Source organism: Myxocyprinus asiaticus, chromosome 3 (genome assembly GCF_019703515.2).
Source record: "Myxocyprinus asiaticus isolate MX2 ecotype Aquarium Trade chromosome 3, UBuf_Myxa_2, whole genome shotgun sequence".
Lineage (NCBI taxonomy): Eukaryota > Metazoa > Chordata > Actinopteri > Cypriniformes > Catostomidae > Myxocyprinus > Myxocyprinus asiaticus.
Window position 1 is genome coordinate 33,957,526 of NC_059346.1, and position 24,637 is coordinate 33,982,162.

Genomic DNA, 24,637 nt, shown 5'->3' on the forward strand with positions numbered 1-24,637 from the left:
GATTGCAGACCAACGCGGCTGCTGCTCAATCAAATATCAATTATTATTATTATTTTTATCTTCTGCAGCAGCAGCTGCGAGACGCACACGATTTAGGTAAATGAGCAACACGAAGAACTGCCCTGCATTGTGTGGTTTCCCGCAAATTTACTAGAAAATCATGTCTGTGATGACATGGCCCTAATATTATCAGTGGGTTTTTCCAGTGTTTTTGGATGTAGCATTTGCAGTCAAATTGTGAGATGTAATTTCTCAGCGAGTGCTAATTACTACTGTGCTGACTCATGTACTCTATTTTCCCAAAATCAGTCAGCAGATAGAGAAAAAAGATTCAGAAAGAAATCTCAGTATTAGACATTATTTCTTTAGATAGGGATAATTTTAAATAAAACGAAATTAAATTGAATTGACCAATTGAAAATTAAATAGAAATAAAAACAATTAAAATTCTAAACATAATAACCTTGGTTGTAATGACTAAGGCAGTTTTCACTTTCTTTGGTGTATGTTTGAGTGGAAGGGGAAAAAGCAACAAATAATTTAAATGTCAACAGAACGCAATAAGAATTGTGTTGAAGGACAGTTTTGTCTTCATACACTTAAAGCATATGCTTTCATCTGAAACCACTTTGAAGTTCATCAGGATACTAATCATAAAATATATATATGAAAGACAACAGAGGTGTTTTTGATACATTTATATTGACAAACTGTTTTTCTTATTTGTGAAGTTTAAAATAAGCTTAAAATATTGATGTTGAGTTTACAGTTAATTTTTATTCAGATTCATGAACAGATTCATTTGGACTCCGACTCGACTCTGACTCGGTCTGTTATGGACTCAATTTTGAGTCCAACTTGGCCCCTTTTGGACTCGGACTCAACTCAGACTTGATTTTTAAAGACTCGGACTTGACTATGGTGGACTCGAACCCAACTATATATATATATATATATATACAGGGTTGGGAAGTAACAGAATACATGTAACGGGATTACGTATTTAAAATACAAAATATAAGTAACTGTATTACACTACAGTTACAATTTAAATCATTGGTAATTAGAATACAGTTACATTCAAAAAGTATTTTGATTACTGAAGAGATTACTTTGCATTTTATTGTAATTTGTTTCATTTAATATTTAGTCCTTTCAGATGGAAAACATTTATACATATAAATGATGCGATCCAAAGAGCGTTTGAACAGCGGTGAAACACTTTCTTATGATGTGTTACATTCATACGAGCAGACAGAGAAGTAAGTTTGAAGTAAGTTTGGAGCAGAAGAAATAGAAATAAACCTTGTGTAAATTGTCAGCTTTATGCTAAGCTAAAATTTTATTTCTAGCCATTTTACATGCACGTTACCAGGCACGATCATATTTTTTTATCAAGAAAATTCATGTTGGATCAATTTCTTTTTTCTAGTAAGACCTTTGATATTAGGGCAAAAATCATATTCTTGATAATAATTTTTGTATTGTTTTCCTGTAAAAAAAAAAGAAAAATCCTTAAAACAAGATCAATTTGATTTATCTTGTTTTAGAAACATCACTGCATAAGATTTAGGTTTTTCAGAGAATGTATTTTTAACATGTGTATTTTGTCTTACTGTACTGGCAGAGTTTTTATAGTCAAAACAAGTAAAAAAATCTGCCGGTGCTGAAGAAGTAATCCAAAGTATTTAGAATTCGTTGCTGACCTTGCGTAATCGAACGGAATACGTTACAAATTACATTTTACAGCATGTATTCTGTAATCCGTAGTGGAATACATATCAAAAGTAACCCTCCCAACCCTATATACAGTGCATCCGGAAAGTATTCACAGCGCTTCACTTTTTCCACATTTTGTTATGTTACAGCCTTATTCCAAAATGGATTAAATTCATTATTTTCCTCAAAATTCTACAAACAATACCCCATAATGACAATGTGAAAGAAGTTTGTTTGAAATCTTTGCAAATTTATTAAAAATAAAAACGAAAAAAATCACATGTACATAAGTATTCACAGCCTTTGCCATGACACTCAGAATTGAGCTCAGGTGCATCCTGTTTCCACTGATCATTTTGAGATGTTTCTACACTTTGAATGGAGTCCACCTGTGGTAAATTCAGTTGATTGAACATGATTTGGAAAGGCACACACCTGTCTATATAAGGTCCCACAGTTAAAAGTGAACGTCAGAGCACAAACCAAGCCATGAAGTCCAAGGAATTGTCTGTAGGGTAGAGTGGCCAGACGGAAGCCACTCCTCAGAAAAAGGCACATGACAGCCCGCCTGGAGTTTGCCAAAAGGCACCTGAAGGACTCTCAGACCATGAGAAACAAAGATTGAACTCTTTGGCCTGAATGGCAAGCGTCATGTCTGGAGGAAACCAGGCACCGCTCATCACCTGGCCAATACCATCCCTACAGTGAAGCATGGTGGTGGCAGCATCATGCTGTGGGGATGTTTTTCAGCGGCAGGAACTGGGAGACTAGTCAGGATCGAGGGAAAGATGAATGCAGCAATGTACAGAGACCTCCTTGATGAAAACCTGCTCCAGAGCGCTCTGGACCTCAGACTGGGGCGAAGGTTAATCTTCCAACAGGACAACAACCCTAAGCACACAGCCAAGATAACAAAGGAGTGGCTCCGGGACAACTCTGTGAATGTCCTTGAGTGGCCCAGCTAGAGCCCAGACTTGAACCTGATTGAACATCTCTAGAGAGATCTGAAAATGGCTGTGCACCGATGCTCCCCATCCAACCTGATGGAGCTTGAGAGGTCCTGCAAAGAAGAATGGGAGAAACTGCCCAAAAATAGGTGTGTGAAGCTTGTAGCATCATACTCAAAAAGACTTGAGGCTGTAATTGGTGCCAAAGGTGCTTCAAAAAAGTATTGAGCAAAGGCTGTGAATACTTATGTACGTGATTTATTTTTTTTCGTTTTTTATTTTTAATACATTTGCAAAGATTTCAAACAAACTACTTTCACGTTGTCATTATAGGATATTGTTTGTAGAATTGAGGAAAATAATGAATTTAATCCATTTTGGAATAAGGCTGTAACATAACAAAATGTGGAAAAAGTGAAGCGCTGTGAATACTTTCCGGATGCACTGTGTGTATATATATATATATATATATATATATATATATATATATATATATATATATATATATATATATCAGTGGCGGGCTGTGCATTTAAAGTCTAGGCCTTCAGTGAGATTCATGCCATTAAGAAAACACAGTTTCACGATGACACCCTATGCCTTTGGGCATCATACATTATGTTGCAGCTAACTAATTATACCAATTAACATTTTAAAAACACGTCCACACACGAAAGCCAGAACTTGAAACAACACTTAATGCTCAAGCAAGCCTAATTTTAACTTCAGCATGACTGTTTGTGAAATGAATGTCTCCCGAACAGACATCCAAAAATCATAATATTTCATATTTCTACCAAGGAGGTCTATAATACCTGGAAAAATCTATCTAATAATATTTGCGATTTAAATGTTGCTTGAAATAAATTTCATTTCGTCAGGGTTCGTCATGCTGCGTTCCATTCAAGTTGGATATGGGATATTCCTACTTGATATCTCCAACCATAAATGCATTCAATTCCCCGATATTCGGAACTGCAACTCTCCCGTTAGCGTAGCAGGGGTTTAACTCACATTAGAGATGTCTCCTAGCAACCCAACTGATAAACAATGCTGCAGCACTAGCATTTGTGTTTCAGGTGTACGATTATCAAAAGAGATTATAATGTTTTATACACCTGTTTCAGCAGGCATTTGTTAAACAAGCTTTAATATCATGTAATGTGGAAACAAACTAATTTATCGATATTACTTAATAAAGTGAATGTTTATCACTTACTTTGTATATCTCCCTGAGTGTCGACATGTTTGTGTGACATCATGCCCCTGCATCTCGGTGAAATCGGAGTTGAGAATTTCTGCACAAGCCAACAAGTTGTAATTCTGACTTTAAGATGCATTCCATTTAAATGTAAAGCATGATTGCGTCACTCAAGGCCAGCTAGAAGGCCTCGATCGGGACATATCCTAAAGATCACACCCACCAAGAACAAATAAATCAATCTGATTGGCTGATGAATCTGACAATCTGACATTAGACGTGCATTCATTTGCACTGTTGAGGGATTCTGTGGAAGTTCTGAAGGCCTGACAGGGTGGAGCTCAGACTCACACGCTGCTTCGGATTCGGGCATTTGATTTGTGAAACAGTTGTCACGCTTCGCTTGTAAGCATCAAGGAATAAATTCTGACCGGATAAACTTTTCATTTTTCTCTATTTGTTTGAAGATTAATTAGGAGTGGAAAGTGATTAAAAATACATAGGCAAAAAGGTGATTGAGAATGAAAGGATGAAAAATAATTATTTCTTTGGCATGTTAGGCCAGCAGAGAAGACTTTGCTGGCCCTGACAATTCGCCACTGATATATATATATATATATACTGTATACATATGTTGGGTTCAACATTATGCTCCAAAATGCCTTGGTGATTGTTTGATTTCATTGTGCCAGCCAATGATTCATCAAAACACTAACTGATATTCCAATCTTAATCTTAAAATAAGACTACTAAGGAAAATACATTTGAAAACTATTACAATGGTTGTACCATCATCAGTGGCTGACAGTGAGGTGGTTCAGTGCCACAAATGTTAATTTCTTTATTGTTCGGAAATTCCTCAGATTATTATAGATGGAATGAGATACTTCAGTTACGGAAAAATGAGAGCTATTGTGCTCAGATCTGTGCTGTCTTAAAATAAACAAAATCTTCAGCTCTACACAGGCCAGCATTTTCTGTTCCTTTATTTAGCTATTTCTGTCTGTCCTACATGGCAATAGTGTTTACCATCAATCAAACTATTTTGGTAAACAAGTTTCAGCAAAAAAATTCATAAGTTGAAAATTTATTAAATTCACTTAAAAAAAAAAAAACTGTTAAACATAGATGGAAATGTGAGTCTATGGCATGAGCTCAAGTCACAAAAAATACTTTTGACTTCACATTTGCTTTTAAATAAATTTTATGTTAGGGTTTTACAGTCCCTGACTTATTTTTTTAAATAAATGTATATATTTCATGAGAGTATATCTCACTGATATGAGACCACGTTATATTTTACACTAGTGACACTTATTTTACACAGATCCCCTGCCCTAGCCCACAGCTCTGGTGTTGAATGAATTGTCACATTTAATTGTTTCAGATTAGACTGTTTGACCTTTACATCTAAAAAGTGGTAACCTTTTATTGTTACCTTAAAATCTATTTCTACCTGATCAAACTGTTAAAATTAGTTTTGTTGTTTTACCCTAATGTATTCAGCCTGATTCAGAGTTTAATAATATTTTTGACTTGAATAAAACCAGACAATTTAGATTGTACCACATGGTTTTTAGTGAAGCGATTAAATCAGTCTTTCCTTAGACATCACAACACAAATGTCAATTTACAGTATATTTGTGTACAGCATATCTAGAGAGGAAGGTGAGGCCACTGTGGTGCCACGTTGATGAAGAAACATCTCATTTCAATCCCCAAAACTAAAAACATGAAACTGAAATTTCTACAATTCAAAACCCTTCAAGAGAATGCAAACCAATTACAATGTGAAACAGTGAAAGTTCATGTTTATGGCCAATCCATTGTTATCAGTTGTGTGATAAATAATACATGTCCCCACCAAGAGCAACAAACATGAAAAAAATGAGCATTATTTATGTTTGTACAATGAATGTATGTATTTATGTATATGTTTGTGTGCATGCATGTATGTACTTTTATCTAATTGAAAAACTACTGAATGTATTGCTATCATTTCTGGTTATTGACATTTTATTAAATTGATTTTATCTTACAACATACAGTATGTTTGGAAAGATGAAAGATGGAAATTATTTATCCCAATGTCACTTTTAAACATTTAATAATGATGTGTTAAAACTTTCTTGACTAATCATGCATTAATTATTACCAAAGTATTACCCAAATACATTAATGGGATTGAGAATTACATTGCTTTGATATATAAAGTCTCCAAAAATAATATGGGATGTATAGATGAAATAAATCATATGTAATGCTATAATGTGAAATTAAATGACATGATTGTCTTTCCATCTTTGCTTAAAGCTAGATAATTATTTTCCTTCGACTGGTAAATTCCAACTCATATGCATATTTGTTTTTCACCCACTTGTCATTATGGGTTCCATTACTTCCTCTTCTGAACATCAATATAAGCTGGGCAGAGGATGTCTCTCATCCTAGACCTGCTCCACTGCACCTCTGATCTCAGCCTTAACATGTCACTGCGCACATATTTACTGGCAAACTCGAGTGTACTGAATGCTACTGTGTGATATTCATGTAGTCACAAATTCTGTAATCAGAAGCTTCCCACAAAACCTGTGAATAATATTGTTTTGAAATAAAGATTTCACAACCTTCTTCCTTGAAAAAGGACATTTTTAATGTCTTTAAGATGGAAAGACAAGGACAAGACATTCAGTTGACTGTGATTTTATTGTATAAACAGGCCACATGTAGCACCTCTAAATTTAAGGTGTAAAATTACCACAATAAAGATGAGTTTTGTTTTCCACATTAGCATTTGTTGTTTTTTAAACCAAACGAGATTTACAAAACCTGTGCTCCTCAGCTGAGAAGTAACTGCAAGAAAAGGCCATTGTTTAACACAAAAGTCAATGATAATTGCCTATAGGATATTGCAGTCATCATACAGGGAACAAATTCTCTTGTTTGGCTATTCTAGTCATAGTACCTTGGTAAAACAATGCTTTACATCGCCCAACAATCATGCCTTCTTCAGTCCTTCATCAATGGTAACACCAGTCCTTGGGTCCATATAAAGACTACTGCTATTTTCCACATGCTTTTACTTCTACTTTAAAAACACAAACTGAACATTCAGGATTAAAAAGAGTTTGGCAGTCAGTAAATATATTCAGCTGGTATAAATGCAGAATTCGCTCTTAGCAACATTCGAATTAAAGGGGAATAACATTTGTCCACCAATCTGACGAAATTTGGAGAACAGACATGAACCCAATATATCCCTGGGTGAGGAACACTTGTTTTTGTGGGCATTACTTGATTGGTTTCAAACATATTGAAGTGCAAAAAACATTCAGGTAGCAGTTTTAAAGGGAACCAGGGAAACAATTTTAAAGTAATTTCCTCTTCAGTGTACAGTATGTCAGTTCATAGCAAATATTTGGAAGATTTAGCATTTTTTTGGAAAAGCACTGGTAAACCACATCTTTTTTTCATAAGAATATTATAAGTGGATAAATGCAACTTTAGAAGACTTAAGATGTCTCTCCAGTGAAGAGAAGAGATGGATGAATGGATGGAAGGGTGCTGGGATGCTGGTGCTGCTGGCTCATTCTGTAAGCGTCTTGCTTTCACAGGCAGTACTACAGTAAAAAAGATGGTTCAGACTAGGCACAGTTTTATCAAAGTGGTGTGCACTTTATGCAATTCAGTATTTCTTATAATGTTCTGTAAAACTGTAAAAGAATGCTGTTTATGATCTTATACAGTGTGGATGGTTGTAAGATTAGGTGTGGGTAATTTTTGGAGAAATTTTACAATGCCAAACATTGCTTCGTTGTTTGCATATTGTTTTGTTGTTTTTGTTTTTTCTGATAGCCATCAACATGTCAGTAAAATATTAGGGTGGTGTCATTATCCTAACCAAAAATGGACTTGTAAGCAAAATTGACAGGGGCAGAAGTTTCTGGTTATGTGGTTTATGTATTTTTTGTTTGTATTTTTTAAGATTAATGGCAGTAAGTTAAAAGTGACATGCATCACACAGATTACAGTAGCTCTGACCTTTTCCTTATGAAACTATTTACTCATACCAGCTCACAAAACACTAAGCAAAGCACAGTCTGATAAAGCATGTTAGGGCAACTAGCCATGGCTTGGTGTCATATAGCTTAGGTGTGTTGGTTGATACTAAACCCAAAGTTTGTGGTGTAGAAATAGACAGCTACTAATAGCAAAGGGCAACTTATGCTCCTAATAGTGCCTATAATAAAAACGCTTTGGTCCAGCATTTTTACGAAGCACAAAATCTCGTTTAAGACGTTTTAATGATTGCTTGCTTGGAGAAAATTTGTTTAGTTTATTAAAGGAATATTCTGGGTTCAGTACAAGTTAAGCTCATTCAAAGGAATTTGTCGCATAATGTTGATTACCACAAAAATGTATTTGGACTTAAAAATAAAAATCGTTATTACAGTGAGGCACTTACAATGGAAATGAATGTGGCCAATTTTTTGAGGGTTTAAAGGCCGAAATGTGAAGCCTATAATTTTATAAAAGTACTTACATCAATTCTTGTTACAACTCATGTATTATTTGCGCTGTAAAGTTGTTTAAATCATAGTTTTTACAGCCATTTAAGGGTTTTAGGGTTTGTTGACATTGCATTGTCATGGCTTTGTAAAACTGGCTATAACTTTACACAGAAAAGGTTAGTACATGATTTTATCACACTAAAATCATGTTAACACATATTGTTCATGCCTTGTGGCTATACTTTTGAAAAAGTGTGTATTTTAACATTCAAAAATTGGCTCCCATTCACTTCCATAGTAAGTGCCTCACTGTAACCAAGATTTTTCTTTTTTTAAAAGGAGGGGCAAGTCAAAATTAACTTTGTGGTAATCAATATTATGCCACAAATGCTTTTGATTGAGCTTAACTTGTATTGAACCTGGAATATTCCTTTAATGTTTTATTTCACAAGAAACAATTCATTTTCTAACGAACAATAACATTAATGCCTCTAATATCAAATAAACTTTTTAGAAAAAGAAACACAAATTCAACTTATGCAAAGTCAATTAAGTGTAATTTAGTGAAAGCTGATATCTTAGTTGGCTGCCTCAAGAACCATAAAAAATGACAGATACAACATTGTCTCTAACAATGGCAATGCTCTTGATATGTATACTTATGCCAAACAAATGAGATAATGTCCTATCTAGAGTTGACAATGGCTAGGTTAACTATAGAAGCAATTATAGATTGTACCTTTAATAGCAATCACCTTGGCCAATCAGTGATTCTGTTGTCTATTGGCTTGTTACCGAGAACCATGTTATCTTTGCACTGTGTCAGTTCAAATCTGTGCTGGGATGTTATCTGGATGTTATTGCAAGCAGCCGGAGAAAACAGCAAACATAAACAGCTTGGTTATAATCAGTAGGGCTGGGATCCTCTTTAATAGTGTAAATTCTGTATTTAACAAAGACAATTTTTGTATAACATTTTACATTGTACTTTTAAGAATTTTCTAATAAAAATAGATTTGAAATTGAATGGCATAATTAAGGTTTGATGGAATTTTAAAGAGGATGCTGACCAAAACAGAAACAGCCTTTTTTGTTTTGTTTAGTAATACTCATGTGGTGGTTGAAACTGTTACACTACATAAGACATCGGTCTTTGCATAATTTGCACACTTCTACCATTGCTATAATGACATGTGGCTACACATTCTCACATTCAGATTCGGACAAACTGATCGATCTCCCTGAATGCAGCATTTATCACCGATACACAGTGAAGAATCCCAACCCTAATTTGGAATAAGGCTTTTGTTTTGGAAAAAAGTCATAATAATATCATAAAATCCTGTGCAAATGTTAAAAAAGGAACAAAGTGGATAATTTGAGGGCTTTATGATAAAGGTTCGTCCATGGATGGGGGCTTTAGGAGAGTAGGGGAAGGGGGCTGCACTACCTGTGGACAGGCAGATGCAACCCATTGAGGGAGGGCAAAGGTGGGTGGTACTCCAGCTGAGCAAGGAGGGAAAAGTGATCGGAGGGGATGTGAGGGTGGGGGCAGCCGGTTATGCTGTTATCTTTCAGCCACTGAGACTCTAGTGGACCCAGAACTCCCAGAATGCTCATGTGTGTCTTAGAGAAGAAGATGTAGTCAATCACACCCTAAAAAAAAAGAAAAAAAAAACAAAAAAAAAGAGGATGATGGAAGTTATTATTATAACGATGTAAGATTGAAAGCTGTCAAGCGCTTGGGGGTGGGGGTGCAATCAGAAACACATTTAATAATAAAATGTGAGAGAATGAACACTTGTAATGGTAAATATGACATGCTCATTCACAGAAGGGTAAGAAATTTACCTGAGCTTAAGGTAAAAATGCCCCAGAAATAATAATAAAAAAATAAAAAAAATTCACCTGTTTAATGTCTATTATCTAAAATTTGATATATTTCATGTTCCAGATAAACCTCGAACACACTGTGTGACCATTTCAATTAATTGATTCGAAAGAAGTATTTAACATAAATAGAAGCTGAATGTTATATGGAAGACAAAATATAAAAAACAAAAAAAAGTAAAACTAGACAGCAAAAATCACCCTCTAATAAATAAAGTTAAAGATATTGACATTATTGACTCATCCTCATGTTATTCCAAACCTGTATGACTTTCTTTATTCTGTGGAACACAAAAGATGTTAGGCAATATGTTAACTTCAGTCACCATTTACTTTTACTGTATAAAAAAAGAGCAGCATCAGTATTCTTCAAAATTTCTACTATTGAGTTCCACAGAAGAATGAAAGTCATGTGGGCTTTGAATGACAAGAGGCTGAGTAAATGACAACAGAATTTTCATTTTTGGGTGAACTATCCCTTTAATTTCTGACACTGATACACAGTAAAAAAAAAAAAGTATTTGCTGCACTGACATTATTTAATCTTTTTTAAAACTGCCCTACTTTCTGAAATGAATCAAACAAATATGAATAACCCTTTGAAATGGCTGACATCTAAGTATGCCCTCACTTTGAAGTCGTAAGTGTAGTTGGTGTAGGGCATCAGATTCCCCTCGTAGGCGCTTTTCAGCTGGAAACTGTGCGTGATACTGCCGTCGGGCTTGACATTTTTGCTGTTGCAGCTGAAGTTGGTTAAACAATCACTGTAGCGTAGTTCCTTAAAGTCTTTGTGATTTTCTGAAACACCACCATTGCTCAGATACTCCACTACACCTGTGAGGAAAGGCCAGGAAACCTAGTGATGCTGAGACAAGAGCTTTATGTCAAATCTAACTGAGGCAAGAGTTTGTCAATATTCCTCTTTAGACTGAGAATGACAACTAACATTAATCAGGTTTCTCACACCTTTTGACCAATGAATTTCCATGACTTATTCCATTCCAGAATTTCCATGACTTTTCCAGGCCTGGAAATTACAATTTTAATATTCCCTGATATTTCCAGGTTTTCCATGACAGTGGGAATGCTGATTTACGGTGGCAGTGGGATATATTTACTCACAGTTTTTCATATCCAAGTGTATATGTACAGAAAATGCATGTACACTGTAGTTAACTTTCAAAGGAGACCGGGTTTATGTCTGTAGTACAAAGTGTCCACGAATTGCATCTATTTTATTTAAATATGTCATTTTTCAGGCATGTGCAAATAAATCAGCAGTCCCATGTCCAAACGTCGGTGTGTGCAAAATGGCTTTTGTGCCATGAACATGCTGGACTGTGTAGCAGCGGCTCAGAAAACAAAATTAAAATCTCATATATTATTGATTGGTCAGTTTTCTTCGTCAGACAAAGAAAGAAAAAAAAGTAGGACTCCTCTCTGTAAAAAAACAATTCTGTGTGTTCACTGATGGGTCGATATGAATCCATTGTTTCTATTTAAAATCTTGTTTGCACTGAACATTCGCTACAATGTTACTAGACTCAAAGGAATAGCTCAACCAAAAATTAAAATTCTCTCATCATTAAATCTGCACTACAATTGAAGTCAGAAGTTTACATACACTTTTGCCAAATACATTTAATCTCAGTTTTTCACAAGTCCTGACATTTAATCGTAGAAAACATTCCCTGTCTTAGGTCAGTTAGGATCACTACTTTATTTTAAGAATGTGAAATGTCAGAATAATAGTCGAGAGAATGATTTATTTCAGCTTTTATATCTTTCATCACATTCCCAGTGGGTAAGTAGTTTGCATATAATTTGTTAGTATTTTGTAGCATTGCCTTTGAATTGTTTAACTTGGGTCAAATATTTTGGGTAGTCTTCCACAAGCTGGAATTTTGGCCCATTCCTCCAGACAGAACTGGTGTAACTAAGTCAGGTTTGTAGGCCTCCTTGCTCGCACACGCTTTATCAGTTTTGCCCACAAATTTTCTAACGGATTGAGGTCAGGGCTTTGTGATGGCCACTCCAATACCTTGACTTTGCTGTCCTTAAGCCATTTTGCCACAACTTTGGGGTATGCTCGGGGTCATTGTCCATTTGGAAGACCCATTTGTGACTGAGCTTTAACTTCTTGGCAGATGTCTTGAGAAGTTGCTTAAATATATCCACATAATTTTCCTTCCTTATGATGCCATTTATTTTGTGAAGTGCGCCAGTCCCTCCTGCAGCAAAGTACCCCCACAACATGATGCTGCCACCTCCATGCTTCAAGGTTGGGATGGTGTTCTTCGGCTTGCAAGGCTCCAAACATAACGATGGTCATTATGGCCAAACAGTTCAATTTTGTTTCATTAGACCAGAGGACATCTTTGTCCCCATGTACACTTGCAAACTGTAGTCTGGCTTTTTTATGGTGGTTTTGGAGCAGTGGCTTCTTCCTTGCTGAATAGCCTTTCAGGTTGTGTCAATTAGGACTCATTTTACTGTGGATATTGATACTTGTCTACAGGTTTCCTCCAGCATCTTCACAAGGTCCTTTGCTGTTGTTCTGGGATTGATCTGCACTTTTCGCACTACACTGTGTTTATTTCTAGGAGACAGACTGTGTCTCCTTCCTGAAGGGTATGATGGCTGTGTGGTCCCATGGTGTTTATACTTGCATACTATTGTTTGTACAGATGAACGTGGTACCTTCAGGTGTTTGGAAATTGCTCCCAGGTATGAACCAGACTTGTGGAGGTCCACAGTTTTTTTTTCTGAGGTCTTGGCTGATTTCTTTTGATTTTCCCATGATATCAAGCAAAGAGGCACTGAGTTTGAAGGTGGGCCTTAAAATACATCCACAGGTACACCTCCAATTCAGTACACCTCCAATCAGAAGCTAATTGGCTAATTGTCTAAAGGCTTGACATCATTTTCTGGAATTTTCCAAGCTGCTTAAAGGCACAGTTAACTTAGTGCATGAAAACTTCTGATCCACTGGAATTGTGATATAGTCAATTAAAAAAAAATACATTTAATGACTTCAACCTAAGTGTATGTAAACTTCTGACTTCAACTGTATGTAAGATTTTTTTTTGGTTACAATTAACAAAAGGTCTGGCTGTGTTGTAAGAAGCAGGAAACGAGAGCGACAGCAGTGGAGTGAAATCACTCTCCTAATGAATTTAACTATTTTTTCTGTTTGGTGAAGTTGTTTACCTGCTATAATGCTTGGATATATTTTCTGGTAGGGTTGTTGAAGCTTTTATTGTTTGTCATGCTTTAATTAATAAAAAATTACTTATGTGCACCGACTGCGATGTATTTATAAGTTCCCTTTTTTCAGTGAAGTTACTGTTACATGTTTACTAAGACTTCTGAGTATTTTATAACATTGCCGCAGTTTCTAGATTCCCAAATTGTGTGTCTCTAAGTGTGTGTGCCGCTGTTTTCTTAGGCTTTTTTTTTGTTTTGTTCATTTTTTACCTCAGTCACAGAAATGCACAAATTGTTGTCACTTTACTATTTTTTTTTTGTATTTATTTATTTTTATTTTTTTTTGAGGCTTATATATTGATCTGTTTCTCACCCACACCTATCATATTGCTTCTGAAGATTTGGATTTAACCACTGGAGTCTTATGGATTTCTTTTATGCTGCCTTCATGTGATGTTTTGAGCTTCAAAATGTTGGTTCCCATTCACTTGCATTGTGAGGACCTAAAGCTGAAATATTCTTCTAAAAATCTTAGTTGTGTTCAGCAGAAGAGAGAAAGTCATACACATCTGGGATGGCATGAGGGTGAGTAAATGATGAGAGAATTTGAATTTTTTTGGTGAACTATCCCTTTAAGAGGTGGAAAAGTCAGTTGCCTGCATCAACTCCATGGGTGTCCATTTATGGCGTGCTGCTGTGCTCTGAATTCTCAGACTTGTCTTAGTAAAAACTTACACAATAAAGAATCCACATGTACTTGTTCTAACTGTACCCATTAATTGAATGGAATGTTAGAAAGTTTACCTTTAATTACTAGTTAACTGAAAAAATATTAACTCACACATACATTTTTTTTGCTTGCCTCTACACTGATGACATACAGTTTAAGGAACCTACCAGAGTCTGGGAGTGAGTTGAGGTCAGCACACAGGACTATAGGGATGAAGCTGGTGTCTGAAGTGGGTGAGGCAGAGCTGATGGAGCCTGAAGCCTTTTCAGCAATGCTCTTCAGCTCAGACAGTAGCATCATGGTCTGGATGAGCTTCACATCGGAGTACTCTGGATCCCAGTGCATGTGGGCATTAGCTACCAGCAGGAGTTGTTTCTCTGGAGGCTGCTTTAAACCTGCAATTTAACACCAGTAATGAGTATGGGACAAAAATATATTTTCACTGAAGAACTAACAAACGAGCTGCTATAGTTTTGTAACTAAAACCTACATCAGATCTTTTATTATCAAAGTCAACACTGCTAGTTCAGAGAAAGGTAAAAACTGCACACAAACACAGGAAACTAGGGTTTAAAAGTGCAATATACAATGCAATATTTTTAAATCACAAAAACATCCTAGACTGCAAATTTCACAGATTTCCCAGAAAATAGGAAGCAAACTGAAGAAGAGGAATAAAGAATTCTATGAACCAGGGTCAGAATCCAAATCACCCCTGATAAATGTATTTTCATGAACAACAACAAAAACTATTGGAAGCCCTAACAAATTTTCAATTAAACAAAACAATAAAGTGTACATGGTGAAGAAATGAATATGTAAAGATTGCCATCAGTGAAATCAAATGAAGCACTGAATTGTTCTGTAGAATCAATGTATTCCAGCATTACTAATGATCAAAAGTTTGACAGCATAAATGTTTTTATTTTAAGTCAGATTGTATTATCAATAACACAGGGAGACTGCAATTTATGTTACTTTTTTCTCCCCAATTTGGCATGCCCAGTTCCCAATGCACTCTAAGTCCTCGTGGTGGTGTAGTGACTCGCCTCAATCCGGGTAGCGGAGGACAAATCTCAGTTACCTCCGCGTCTGAGACCGTCAATCCACGCATCTTATCACATGGCTTGTTGAGCGCGTTACTGCGGAGACCTAGCGTGTGTGGAGCCTCACCCTATTCTCCGCAGCATCCATGCACATCTCACCACGTGCCCCACCGAGAGCGAGAACCACATTATAGCGACCACGAGGAGGTTAACCCAATTTGACTCTACCCACTCTAGCAACTGGGTCAATTGGTTGCTTAGGAAGCCTGACTGGAGTCACTCAAAACACCCTGGATTCAAAAATGTATGTTCCTTTTAAGGTTTTCAATGTCCAGATATGCATTCATTTCTAAACATGTCAGACAGAGAAATTATTTGAAAAAATAAATTGGTGCAATTGTTAACGTTAGTTACAACGTTGAGTTGTTTTTAGGGTCAAAATTAATTATGCTGTCACATTACAAGTATGATCCAATTTATTGTCTGTAGTTGTGGTTGCACAATGTTGACCATCGTGAATGGCCAGAACAGAACACATTCACGCAACAGATCAACAGATGCACACGGGAATCCACACATGCACGCACACACGGGCTCAATTTACATATCCACACACAAGAAGAATGCACAAATATACGGGTTTCTTTGCTCACAATACTATCCACAAGTACCTAAAGTTTATGTGTAATTTAATACACAAATAAATGCTGAGCCGTTTGTCTTGGTATTCTTCTTCGAGAATGTCTGGTCTGCAGTCTTGACACACACAATGCTGGGGGCGTGGTTTAGCGTGGCTGACAGCAAATGCCCATTAATTAAAATGAAGGGAAATATCCAGTAGATTTGTCTATTATTATTTTTTAAGAACAAAAAAGAAAAGAAAAAAAAAGAAAAAAATGTGTTCAGAATGTTCAGTTTCGACCAAGAATTTTCATTTCTCAAGTGTAATGTTGTTATAGATTACATTGTTGTTACACATATAATCTCTATAATCTGAAATAAGTGTTTTATGTTTCTATTTATAATAAAATTAAATTTTTATCCATAATGGCAAAGCCCCATTTTCAGCTGCCATTACTCCAGTCTACTAAGAAAATAATATGTCACATAATCCTTAAGAAATCATTTAATATGTTAACTTAGTACTAAAGTAACAATTCTTTTTGTTAGAACGGTTAAAATGGTTGTGCTACGTAATGAAGTGTGGAAATCGCAATAGTGTCTTTTTCCTGCTGAGGTGTTTTTTTTAGTTACTGTACAGTAAGGTTACTTTACACTTGCAAGTCAAATTTCGGTTTTAAAAATAACCAAAAAGAAACATATTTCCCCTCAAATTCTTCAATCTATTGTTCGTTTGAGAGATGAAGGCTATTCCATCCATGCACTTCTGTTTTGAAAGAATAAAACAAACTTGATCCAACTGGGACAGAGAGAGAAGTGGACAACCAAGAAGCACAACAAGAATACAAGTACATCAGAGTCTCTAATTTTAGAAAAAGACTCCTCACAGGTCCTAAACTAGCAGCTTTAATTAACAGTATATACTGAACACTTACATTGCTGCAAGTAGAGGATTCTTGGATGAACATGAATTTTGAATACATCATTTATTTTAAAAGAAACAGGCAATTGTAGGGGACATTTCCACCATTGCATTGTGTCATGTTTTGTGATAACACAAAATAAACATTTTCAAGTTTGTGATCTACTGCCACCTACAGAAAAACGATTCAAATCAGTTCAATGTCAATCAAAGGATTGTGAATCAATGTCCTTACCACTAGCAAACAGGTCTTTTTTCACCTCCAATAGGACGGCTACTCCTATGTTATCTTTGGTCATGACTCTATTAAGCATAACCTCAGAGCCCTCAGAGTTTGCCATGGCAACCTGATTGAACTCCACTGTGTGTTTCTGCACCAGAGCAAATCTAAAATAAAAAAGCCACAAAATAAACTTGATGTCATTATACTGAAATTGTTATATTTGTTTATGTGGTGTTGGGCATTTCACTTTAAACCCTCAAAGAAAACGAGGAGACACTTACTTCTCAGTTTTGAAAAACACAGCACAGCCGTCCACATGTTTCCTCTCCTGTTCTGACACAAGTTTGGCACGAGACTTTGGACAGAAAAAGCCATCATATCCACGCTCTTTCAATGTTTCCAGAAAGAAAGTGTAGTACTGCTCTGTTTCCACCTCCTGCACAGGCAGTTGGAGAATTAGCATTGGAACAAAGTGGAAAACACTGCAGGTTTCAAAGCACCATACGCAAATTAAAGGAATAGTTCACCCAAAAATGAAAATTCTCTCATCATTTACTCACCCATATGCCGTCCCAGACGTGTATCACTTTCTTCTGCTGAACACAAACAAGGATTTTTAGAAAAATATTTCTGGTCTCTAGGTCCATACAATGCAAATGAATGGTGGCCAGAACTAAATCCATATCTTCAGAAGCGATATGATAGGTGTGGGTGAGAAACAGATAAGCATTTAAGTACTATTTTTTACTATAAATCTCCACTTTCACTTTCACATTTTTCTTCTTTTGTTATTGGTGATTCTAATTATTCCTGCATATAGCTACCTACTGGGCAGGGAGGAGAATTTATAGTAAAAAAAAAAAAAAAAAGGACTTAAATATTGATCTGATTCTCACCCAAACCTATCATATCACTTCTGAAAATATGGATTTAACCATTGGAGTCATATGGATTACTTTTATGCTGCCTTTATATGCTTTTTGGACCTTCAAAGTTCTGGCCACCATTCACATGCATTGTATAGATCTATAGAGTTGAGATATTGTTCTAAAAATCTTCGTTTTTCTTTTTTTCAGCAGAAGAAAAAGTCACACACTGGGATGACATGAGGGTGAGTAAAAGATGAGAGAATTTTCGTTTTTTGGTGAACTATCCCTTTAAGAGGAAATCATTACATCTCAGATTACTGAGTTTCAATGAATAGCAGCTGTATATTCTATTAAAGGGCTATTTCACCCAAAAAAAGTCATCATATCCTCACCAACACGTTGTTCCAAAGCAGTGTGACTTTCTTTCTTCTTTGGAACACAAAAGGAGATGTTTGGCAGTATGTTAGTCATTATTCACTTTTATTGCATCTTTTTCCATACAATGAAAGTGAATGGTGACTGAGGTGGTCATTCTGCCTAACATTTTCTTTTGTGTTCCATGGAAGTCATAGGGGTTTGAAAATACATAAGGGTGAGTAAATGATGACAGAATATGTATTGTTGGGTGAACTATCCCCATAAAAGGTGTTGATGCCCAAATGAGAAGTTACAGGCTAGAGAGGTAAGTCACAAGGTTGCTGATTGTAATCAATACTTTAAGGTTCTTTTGAAACATCTACAAAAACAACAACAGCAGCAACCTGCAGGCTGATGATGTCAGCGTCACAGTTAGTGATCTCTTCCATGATGCCTTTCTTCCTGTATTCCCAGTTAAGGGCCCAGGTGGGACAGTAGCCGTACAACTGCCTTGTTGCATACTTGTCACACAATACATTGTAGCACATAACTGTGAACACAGCTTGAGAAGAAAGAGATGTAATATTAGCTTTGTTGGTAAAATCAGGCTTATAACACCAGTGAAGTACTGGCGATTAGTACCTGTGGGCATCATTTGGTCTCGCTCCTTCAACGTGATCCAAGGTCTTTGGGGGAGTTGTTCTGGGTGGACTAATTTTAGGATGGGAAATAGTGGAAGAAATGTAAATGAATAACTTTGCGCTTTGTATTGACAGATCTGTGTTCATCTGTATCGTATTAACAAGCCAGTATGTACCCACGTCCGTTATTACCTGCTAGATTGTCAAGCATGTAATTCAATAACTTTCTTGTTCCATCAGGCTCCTGATAAAGGCTGAGTATATCCTGGGATAATGGATTACCTGGGAAAGAATAATCAGATCATAATGAAATTAAATATGCATGTTTGTCCTTTATGTATAATGTAACATTTGTCTGAGTAAAAAAAAAAAAAAAAAGACTTCACCTTTGAGACCGAGGGTTTGCAACTGAAACAGCCGACCAAGTTCATAAGGCAAAACTCGTAAACAATTGTTGTTCAAAAGCAATTCCCTGGAAGAAATGTTGAAAAATTTAAATAACCAGTTTCCTTCACGAAACACATTTTTACCATGTAACAAGGTGTATGTTTAGGCTAATTGAATAAAATCTAAGCTTCACACAGGTCTTAACTACAGGGCTCCCACGCTGTTTGATCAATTAATTTCCATTGACTTTTCCAGTTTTTATTGATTACTGGATATTTAAAACTCATTTTGATTTTTAGATTTGCTAATGAATCATTCAGACTGATTTGTAAACTGGTTTGACCTATTCATTGAAAATCACTGACTCAAGAGAATTACTCGCTTACAAATTGGACATCTCTTTGGCTTGCGAGGACATTTCACTCTACATAAGAGCAATTTTAGTCTACACAAGAACAGTATATAGCTGACAGAGCAGAACATAACTGGAACAAAGCATTTTATTCACTACAGAAATTTTCATGACTTTTCAAGGTCTGGAAAGAAATTTTAAAATTCCCTGATATTTGAGGTTTTCAATAACCGTGGGAACCCTGTAACCACAAAAGTCTGCAGAGATTGATTAGTTTGTCTATCAGTGTTCCTCTTTAACTATCACTTACCTGAGAGTCACCATGTTGCCGAGTTCTGCTGGCAGGCTGCGCAGTTTGTTGGAGGACAGGTTCAGGTAGACAAGATGGGGTAGCTTCGCGATTTCAGGAGGAATCCGGCTAAGGTTGTTGTTATTGATGTGAAGAGCAGTCAAATGTGTCAGCGCCCATAGTGAACTGCTCAGGATTCTGACCCGCCCTGTCCCATGGAGGACATCAGAAACATAAACACAGAATAAACACTTTTTCACCAAATATCCCAGGGAACACACATACTGATAAATGTATACCTTAAATGCACTGTAAGTCGCTTTAGATACAGTACACAAGCGTCTGCCAAATGCATTATTGTAGCCTAAATTTAAAGGTGCTGTAAGCAATTTTAGAATTCTGAAGCTTTCACGTGACTGAACCGTTGAATTAGCCACACCGCCTCATTCCAAAACCTCGCCTTCCGAAGAAAATTGAGACAAAAATCGTGTCAAACAGCAGTATTGTTTGTACTTTGGCTGTCAAATTCAACAGTGGCACGATAGAGCCCTCAACTGACAAATATTATGAATCATAGCCTCAATGAACTATTTAAAATAGTCCTTTAAATGAGAATGAGCAAAATGATTGACAGGTGAAAAGCGTCAATGTCCGCAGACACATTTTTGTTTGTTGTTTACAAAGTCTACAGCTGTCACAGAGACCGGTGAGATATCTCAGGACACTTATTTCATTAATAAGGAGGAGGAACATTTTTGCATATGTTTCCATGAAAAAATTGCTTACAGAACCTTTAAGATGGAAACAAAACTTTGTAATCAAGCAATTTGGGAAGCTTTATGTTACTACACCTCAACAAAGAAATACTTCTGACAAAAGCATCAATTAATGTCTGTCACATAGAAACTATTGCACAAAATCATCAGATTCACTTGGATGATTTATTAATTAATTGCTCTCATGTCAAGGTTCCTTCATGGATTGATGGATGGTGCACCATTCATTATTGAATGGAGCATGCCAGTTCAATTCCATTTCAATTCCAGAATTTCGATAGAATTTGAATTGAGATAGCAAAAAGGATGCAGAACTGCAATTCAAATATGAATTTGAGGAAGTAGAATTCAAATGGATTGAAATTTGTTCATCTGTTTTTAAGTTTATTTTAAAGAATATATTTGATAACATATTATCATATGCATAACAAATGGGTATATTTCCAGAAACATTACACTATAAAAAACGTTGTTTTTTTTTTAAATATATATATCAAGTAATCAGTGCTGAAAAACATGAAAGATTCACTTTATTTTTTTTTATTTTTATTTTTTGTGGCAACTTTCATTAATGCATAGCAGGGAGTTGGATTAATGCGTGGATTAATGTTCAGACTGGTCTACACAAAATTTTGAGTCCCATTTACCCTCTTCCCAGGATGCACTGGGGCAAGAAAAATATGGTTGCATTGTCTGGCCATTTGCTTGTTGTTCTGCGATGTCAGGATGAGTGTGTTTCTCTAATAACATTTTCAGTTTGTTGATTGTTACCCTTGTCATGTTTAACATACCAAGTGTCGAGTTCTCTGTGTGCCATTTTAAAAATACTTTATATGTTTTTTTTCTCATAAGTGTTCATGTGATGAGTAAAGATGTGATATTATTGTTTTAAGACAGTAAGCACCCCATATTTAACAGTTTAAAACCATGTAAATAAAGGAAGCCATTTTCATAGGACTAAGTCGGCAGAGTTTAGGAAATCTTAATAAAGTAAGTATTTCTTAAATATGTAAATTGAATATGCAATATGCACATCTAATTTGTAAAAGTCATGGCAGGTTGACATTTTAAGTTCAGTATATTTAATCAGTTAAAAGCAATGCAAACTTAATTTCTTTAAGTTCTACAAACACATCACTTTTTACACTATAAATAATGAATAATAAATATAATAAAATGTAATCATGTTTAAAATGCCACTTATAGAAATTTGTATTACATTCATTTCACTATATTTAATACATTTTCATTTTATGGATCATTGTGGAACACTTTATTTAGAGCAGTGCTGATTTTCTTAATATATTAAACAATAAATAGATTCACATTTTGAATTTATTTTTATGAAGCTATCTGAAAACAATGTGATGGACCATTTCTGGGGCTGTACAGCAAAAACAAAACCTTTTGATGGCTATGTTCATTTAATTATTTATTTTTAGAAAGAAATTTCATGGCTATAAATTAAAAATATATATTTCTACATATTAGGGAATAGATAGGCATACTTGGTCAAAAATGATAATGTAATTATTTGTTACAAAATGTGTCTTGGACTAATGAAATTGTGTAGTGTGATTGTGTTGAATTTCTTTAAAGTGGAATTCAGTAAATTTCACTTTCTATCATTCCAATTCCAATTCTAACTGATGAATTGAAAGGGAGGTTCATTCTGAAATTCTAAATTTTGCACAACCCTAATGGATAGATGGATAAATTATTTCAGTTAACGATAATACAAATTAAACATGGTATACTGTATGGCACATTTACAAAAATATGTTCATTTTTTAAGTTGAAGAATAAAGAAAATTTTCATAATGTTACAACAGAATCTACTGACTGACTGGAATAGCATTACTAACCAGAAATCTCTAACTCGGTCCAGTGCGACTTCTTCCCACTGGCCGCCTCCTCAGCTGACATGATGGTATATAATCTGCGCAGGTCTGGAGGATCATATTTTTCTTTTGGCATGCCTCTTAATCTGAAAATGTATGCAGAAAATGAATGATTACAGCACCAGACAGTAGAGATAAATAAAAGATAAATATCTGTATGAATAATTATAAACTCAAAAGTAACTTGAAAGTCTGATCTTTGAGTCAAATTGCAGTCTGTAATTGTGGGGGTCAGTTTGGGAAAGCCGCAAGAATAACTCCCAGACCGCCTTTAGAGCAAGATGACATTATGTAAACATTATGTAAATCATACAATAAACAAACAAGCTTTTGCTTGTGGTGACCTCCTCATTTCATGCACCCTCTGAAAATAACTTAGTGTACTGACAACAGTTGATTGTAAAGATGGCAAAGAAGTTGTATTTAAAATAAAGCTAATTTTAAATGAAAACAATATGCATCTACTGAGTGGAAAGGCTGCAAATGATCCGCATATTAGATAGTTTCTAAAATGCAGGACAGCTTGAGAGAGATCCTGAGTGCTTACTGAGAGCAGACAGCTGATGTTTACACACTGATATATTGAACTGTTTGAGTAGCGGATACCTCTCATGACAAGCCAAAACATCATTGTACTTAAAGAGTTTAACTTTGAGAGACACCCCAGACATTTCTTATTAAACTATCTTAAATTATCAGATGCAAAAAGACACATAACATGCACCCAGCATGCTATTAATAGGTAAAGCCATGGCAGAGCTTTTTTGCCTTGTATAGAAAGAACACGCGCTGCACTGTCGCAGCTGTTACATACATAAATGCAGACTGCCAAAGTGGACAACAGAAAGCTGTCTGGGCGGCGGTATCAAGCATAACATATTACTTTTTGCATTATAGCTTGTCATGCAATATGCAAATGAACGCAGGATTATAATAATGACAGCTGAGGGGTTACGTAACCTGTTTTTTGATGTTTCAAAGTAACTTTTATGACTGGTAAAAACATACTAAAACAAAGTTCTGAACTGATCATCGAATCGTAGTTGCACTTGCTTTTAATATCCCCTTTATTTAATTTATATAACTACAGCAACCGCAGCAGCGAGACCTTCAACAACGAAGTACAGTCAGTTGTCAACAACGAATTACTCTAGTGGACAAATAACGGGGCTTGTTCAGTGTAAGGCATATTCTTCTTCTTAAAATGTCAGTGAATGCAAACAAAAGTTATGATCTAGGCCTGGATTATTTAGATAAGTTTTGTTGGTGAGCGAGCCGACAACAACAACAACATGGAGCAGATCTGGCCATGCAACCAGTTCAGTTCAGAGGTTCCTCGTATAACCAAATAAGGTCATCTATTAATCAGCAGACAAAATTTTGCTTATATAGATTTAACCACTGGCCAGTTAACAGCGCACACTCTCTTTAACTGATCCTCTAGTCTAGAAGTAGAGAGCTGGAGGCACCAGACTCATGTGACACCGATCATCTACAAGAACGCAGTAACAACACGTAGGAATGCAGTAAATATGCAGGAGGCTCTTACCTGCATTCGGGAGGCGGGAGAGGAACTGTTGGTGTGAGATGATCAGACTGTGACCGATCCTCATCCTGAGAGTCGGCCAGAAGGAAGACGACACTCAGCGCTTCCGCTCCAGTCGACAGACCCCTTTCAAACACTCAGCTACTGAGAGCTTTACTTTAGGGGGAAAATATTGTGCTCTTTTAATAAAACGATGTATAGAACACGGTTTCAATAAGATAAGAGTCTCTTTCACGAGAATAACTTTTTCCTGCAACTGTGTTTTACTTTAAACGTGCAACTTTTCTGTAAATAAGCCAGTGTGGTTGTATTATACGAAATAAATAGGTAAAAAAAAAAAAAAAGGTAAATAGTTGCTATGTTTTTCTAATAGTTTTTCTTTTTTCATTTGACTAATTAAATAACTAAGCTAAAATAAGATGATTGTGAAAAGGAAAACAAAACATAAACAAATGATTTAAAATACTTTTTTGTACATAACATTTTTGTTTATACATTCGTG

The 24,637-nt window shown here is 35.7% G+C and overlaps 1 protein-coding gene across 2 annotated transcripts; it reads right to left on the reverse strand.

Moving 5' to 3' along the window:
* Nucleotides 1-6,554: 6,554 nt before the first annotated feature.
* On the reverse strand, nt 6,555-24,456 carry LOC127429540 (CCR4-NOT transcription complex subunit 6-like). 2 transcript variants are annotated; one of them, XM_051678652.1, is made up of 13 exons: nt 24,139-24,434; nt 22,554-22,675; nt 19,934-20,120; nt 19,271-19,356; nt 19,077-19,166; nt 18,886-18,954; nt 18,648-18,805; nt 17,299-17,453; nt 17,030-17,181; nt 14,373-14,600; nt 10,900-11,102; nt 9,829-10,034; nt 7,316-7,487 (listed from the first exon to the last, which is right to left on the reverse strand). In XM_051678652.1, exons 2-13 carry the CDS (start codon nt 22,663-22,665, stop codon nt 7,454-7,456), a joined length of 1,680 nt encoding a protein of 559 aa, XP_051534612.1. In that variant the 5' UTR covers nt 22,666-22,675; nt 24,139-24,434; the 3' UTR covers nt 7,316-7,453. The 2 variants fall into 2 exon arrangements, with proteins under 2 accessions (XP_051534619.1, XP_051534612.1); XM_051678659.1 differs by lacking the exons at nt 9,829-10,034; nt 10,900-11,102 and having other exon boundaries at nt 6,555-7,487; nt 24,139-24,456.
* Between the last annotated feature and the right edge of the window lie 181 nt (nt 24,457-24,637).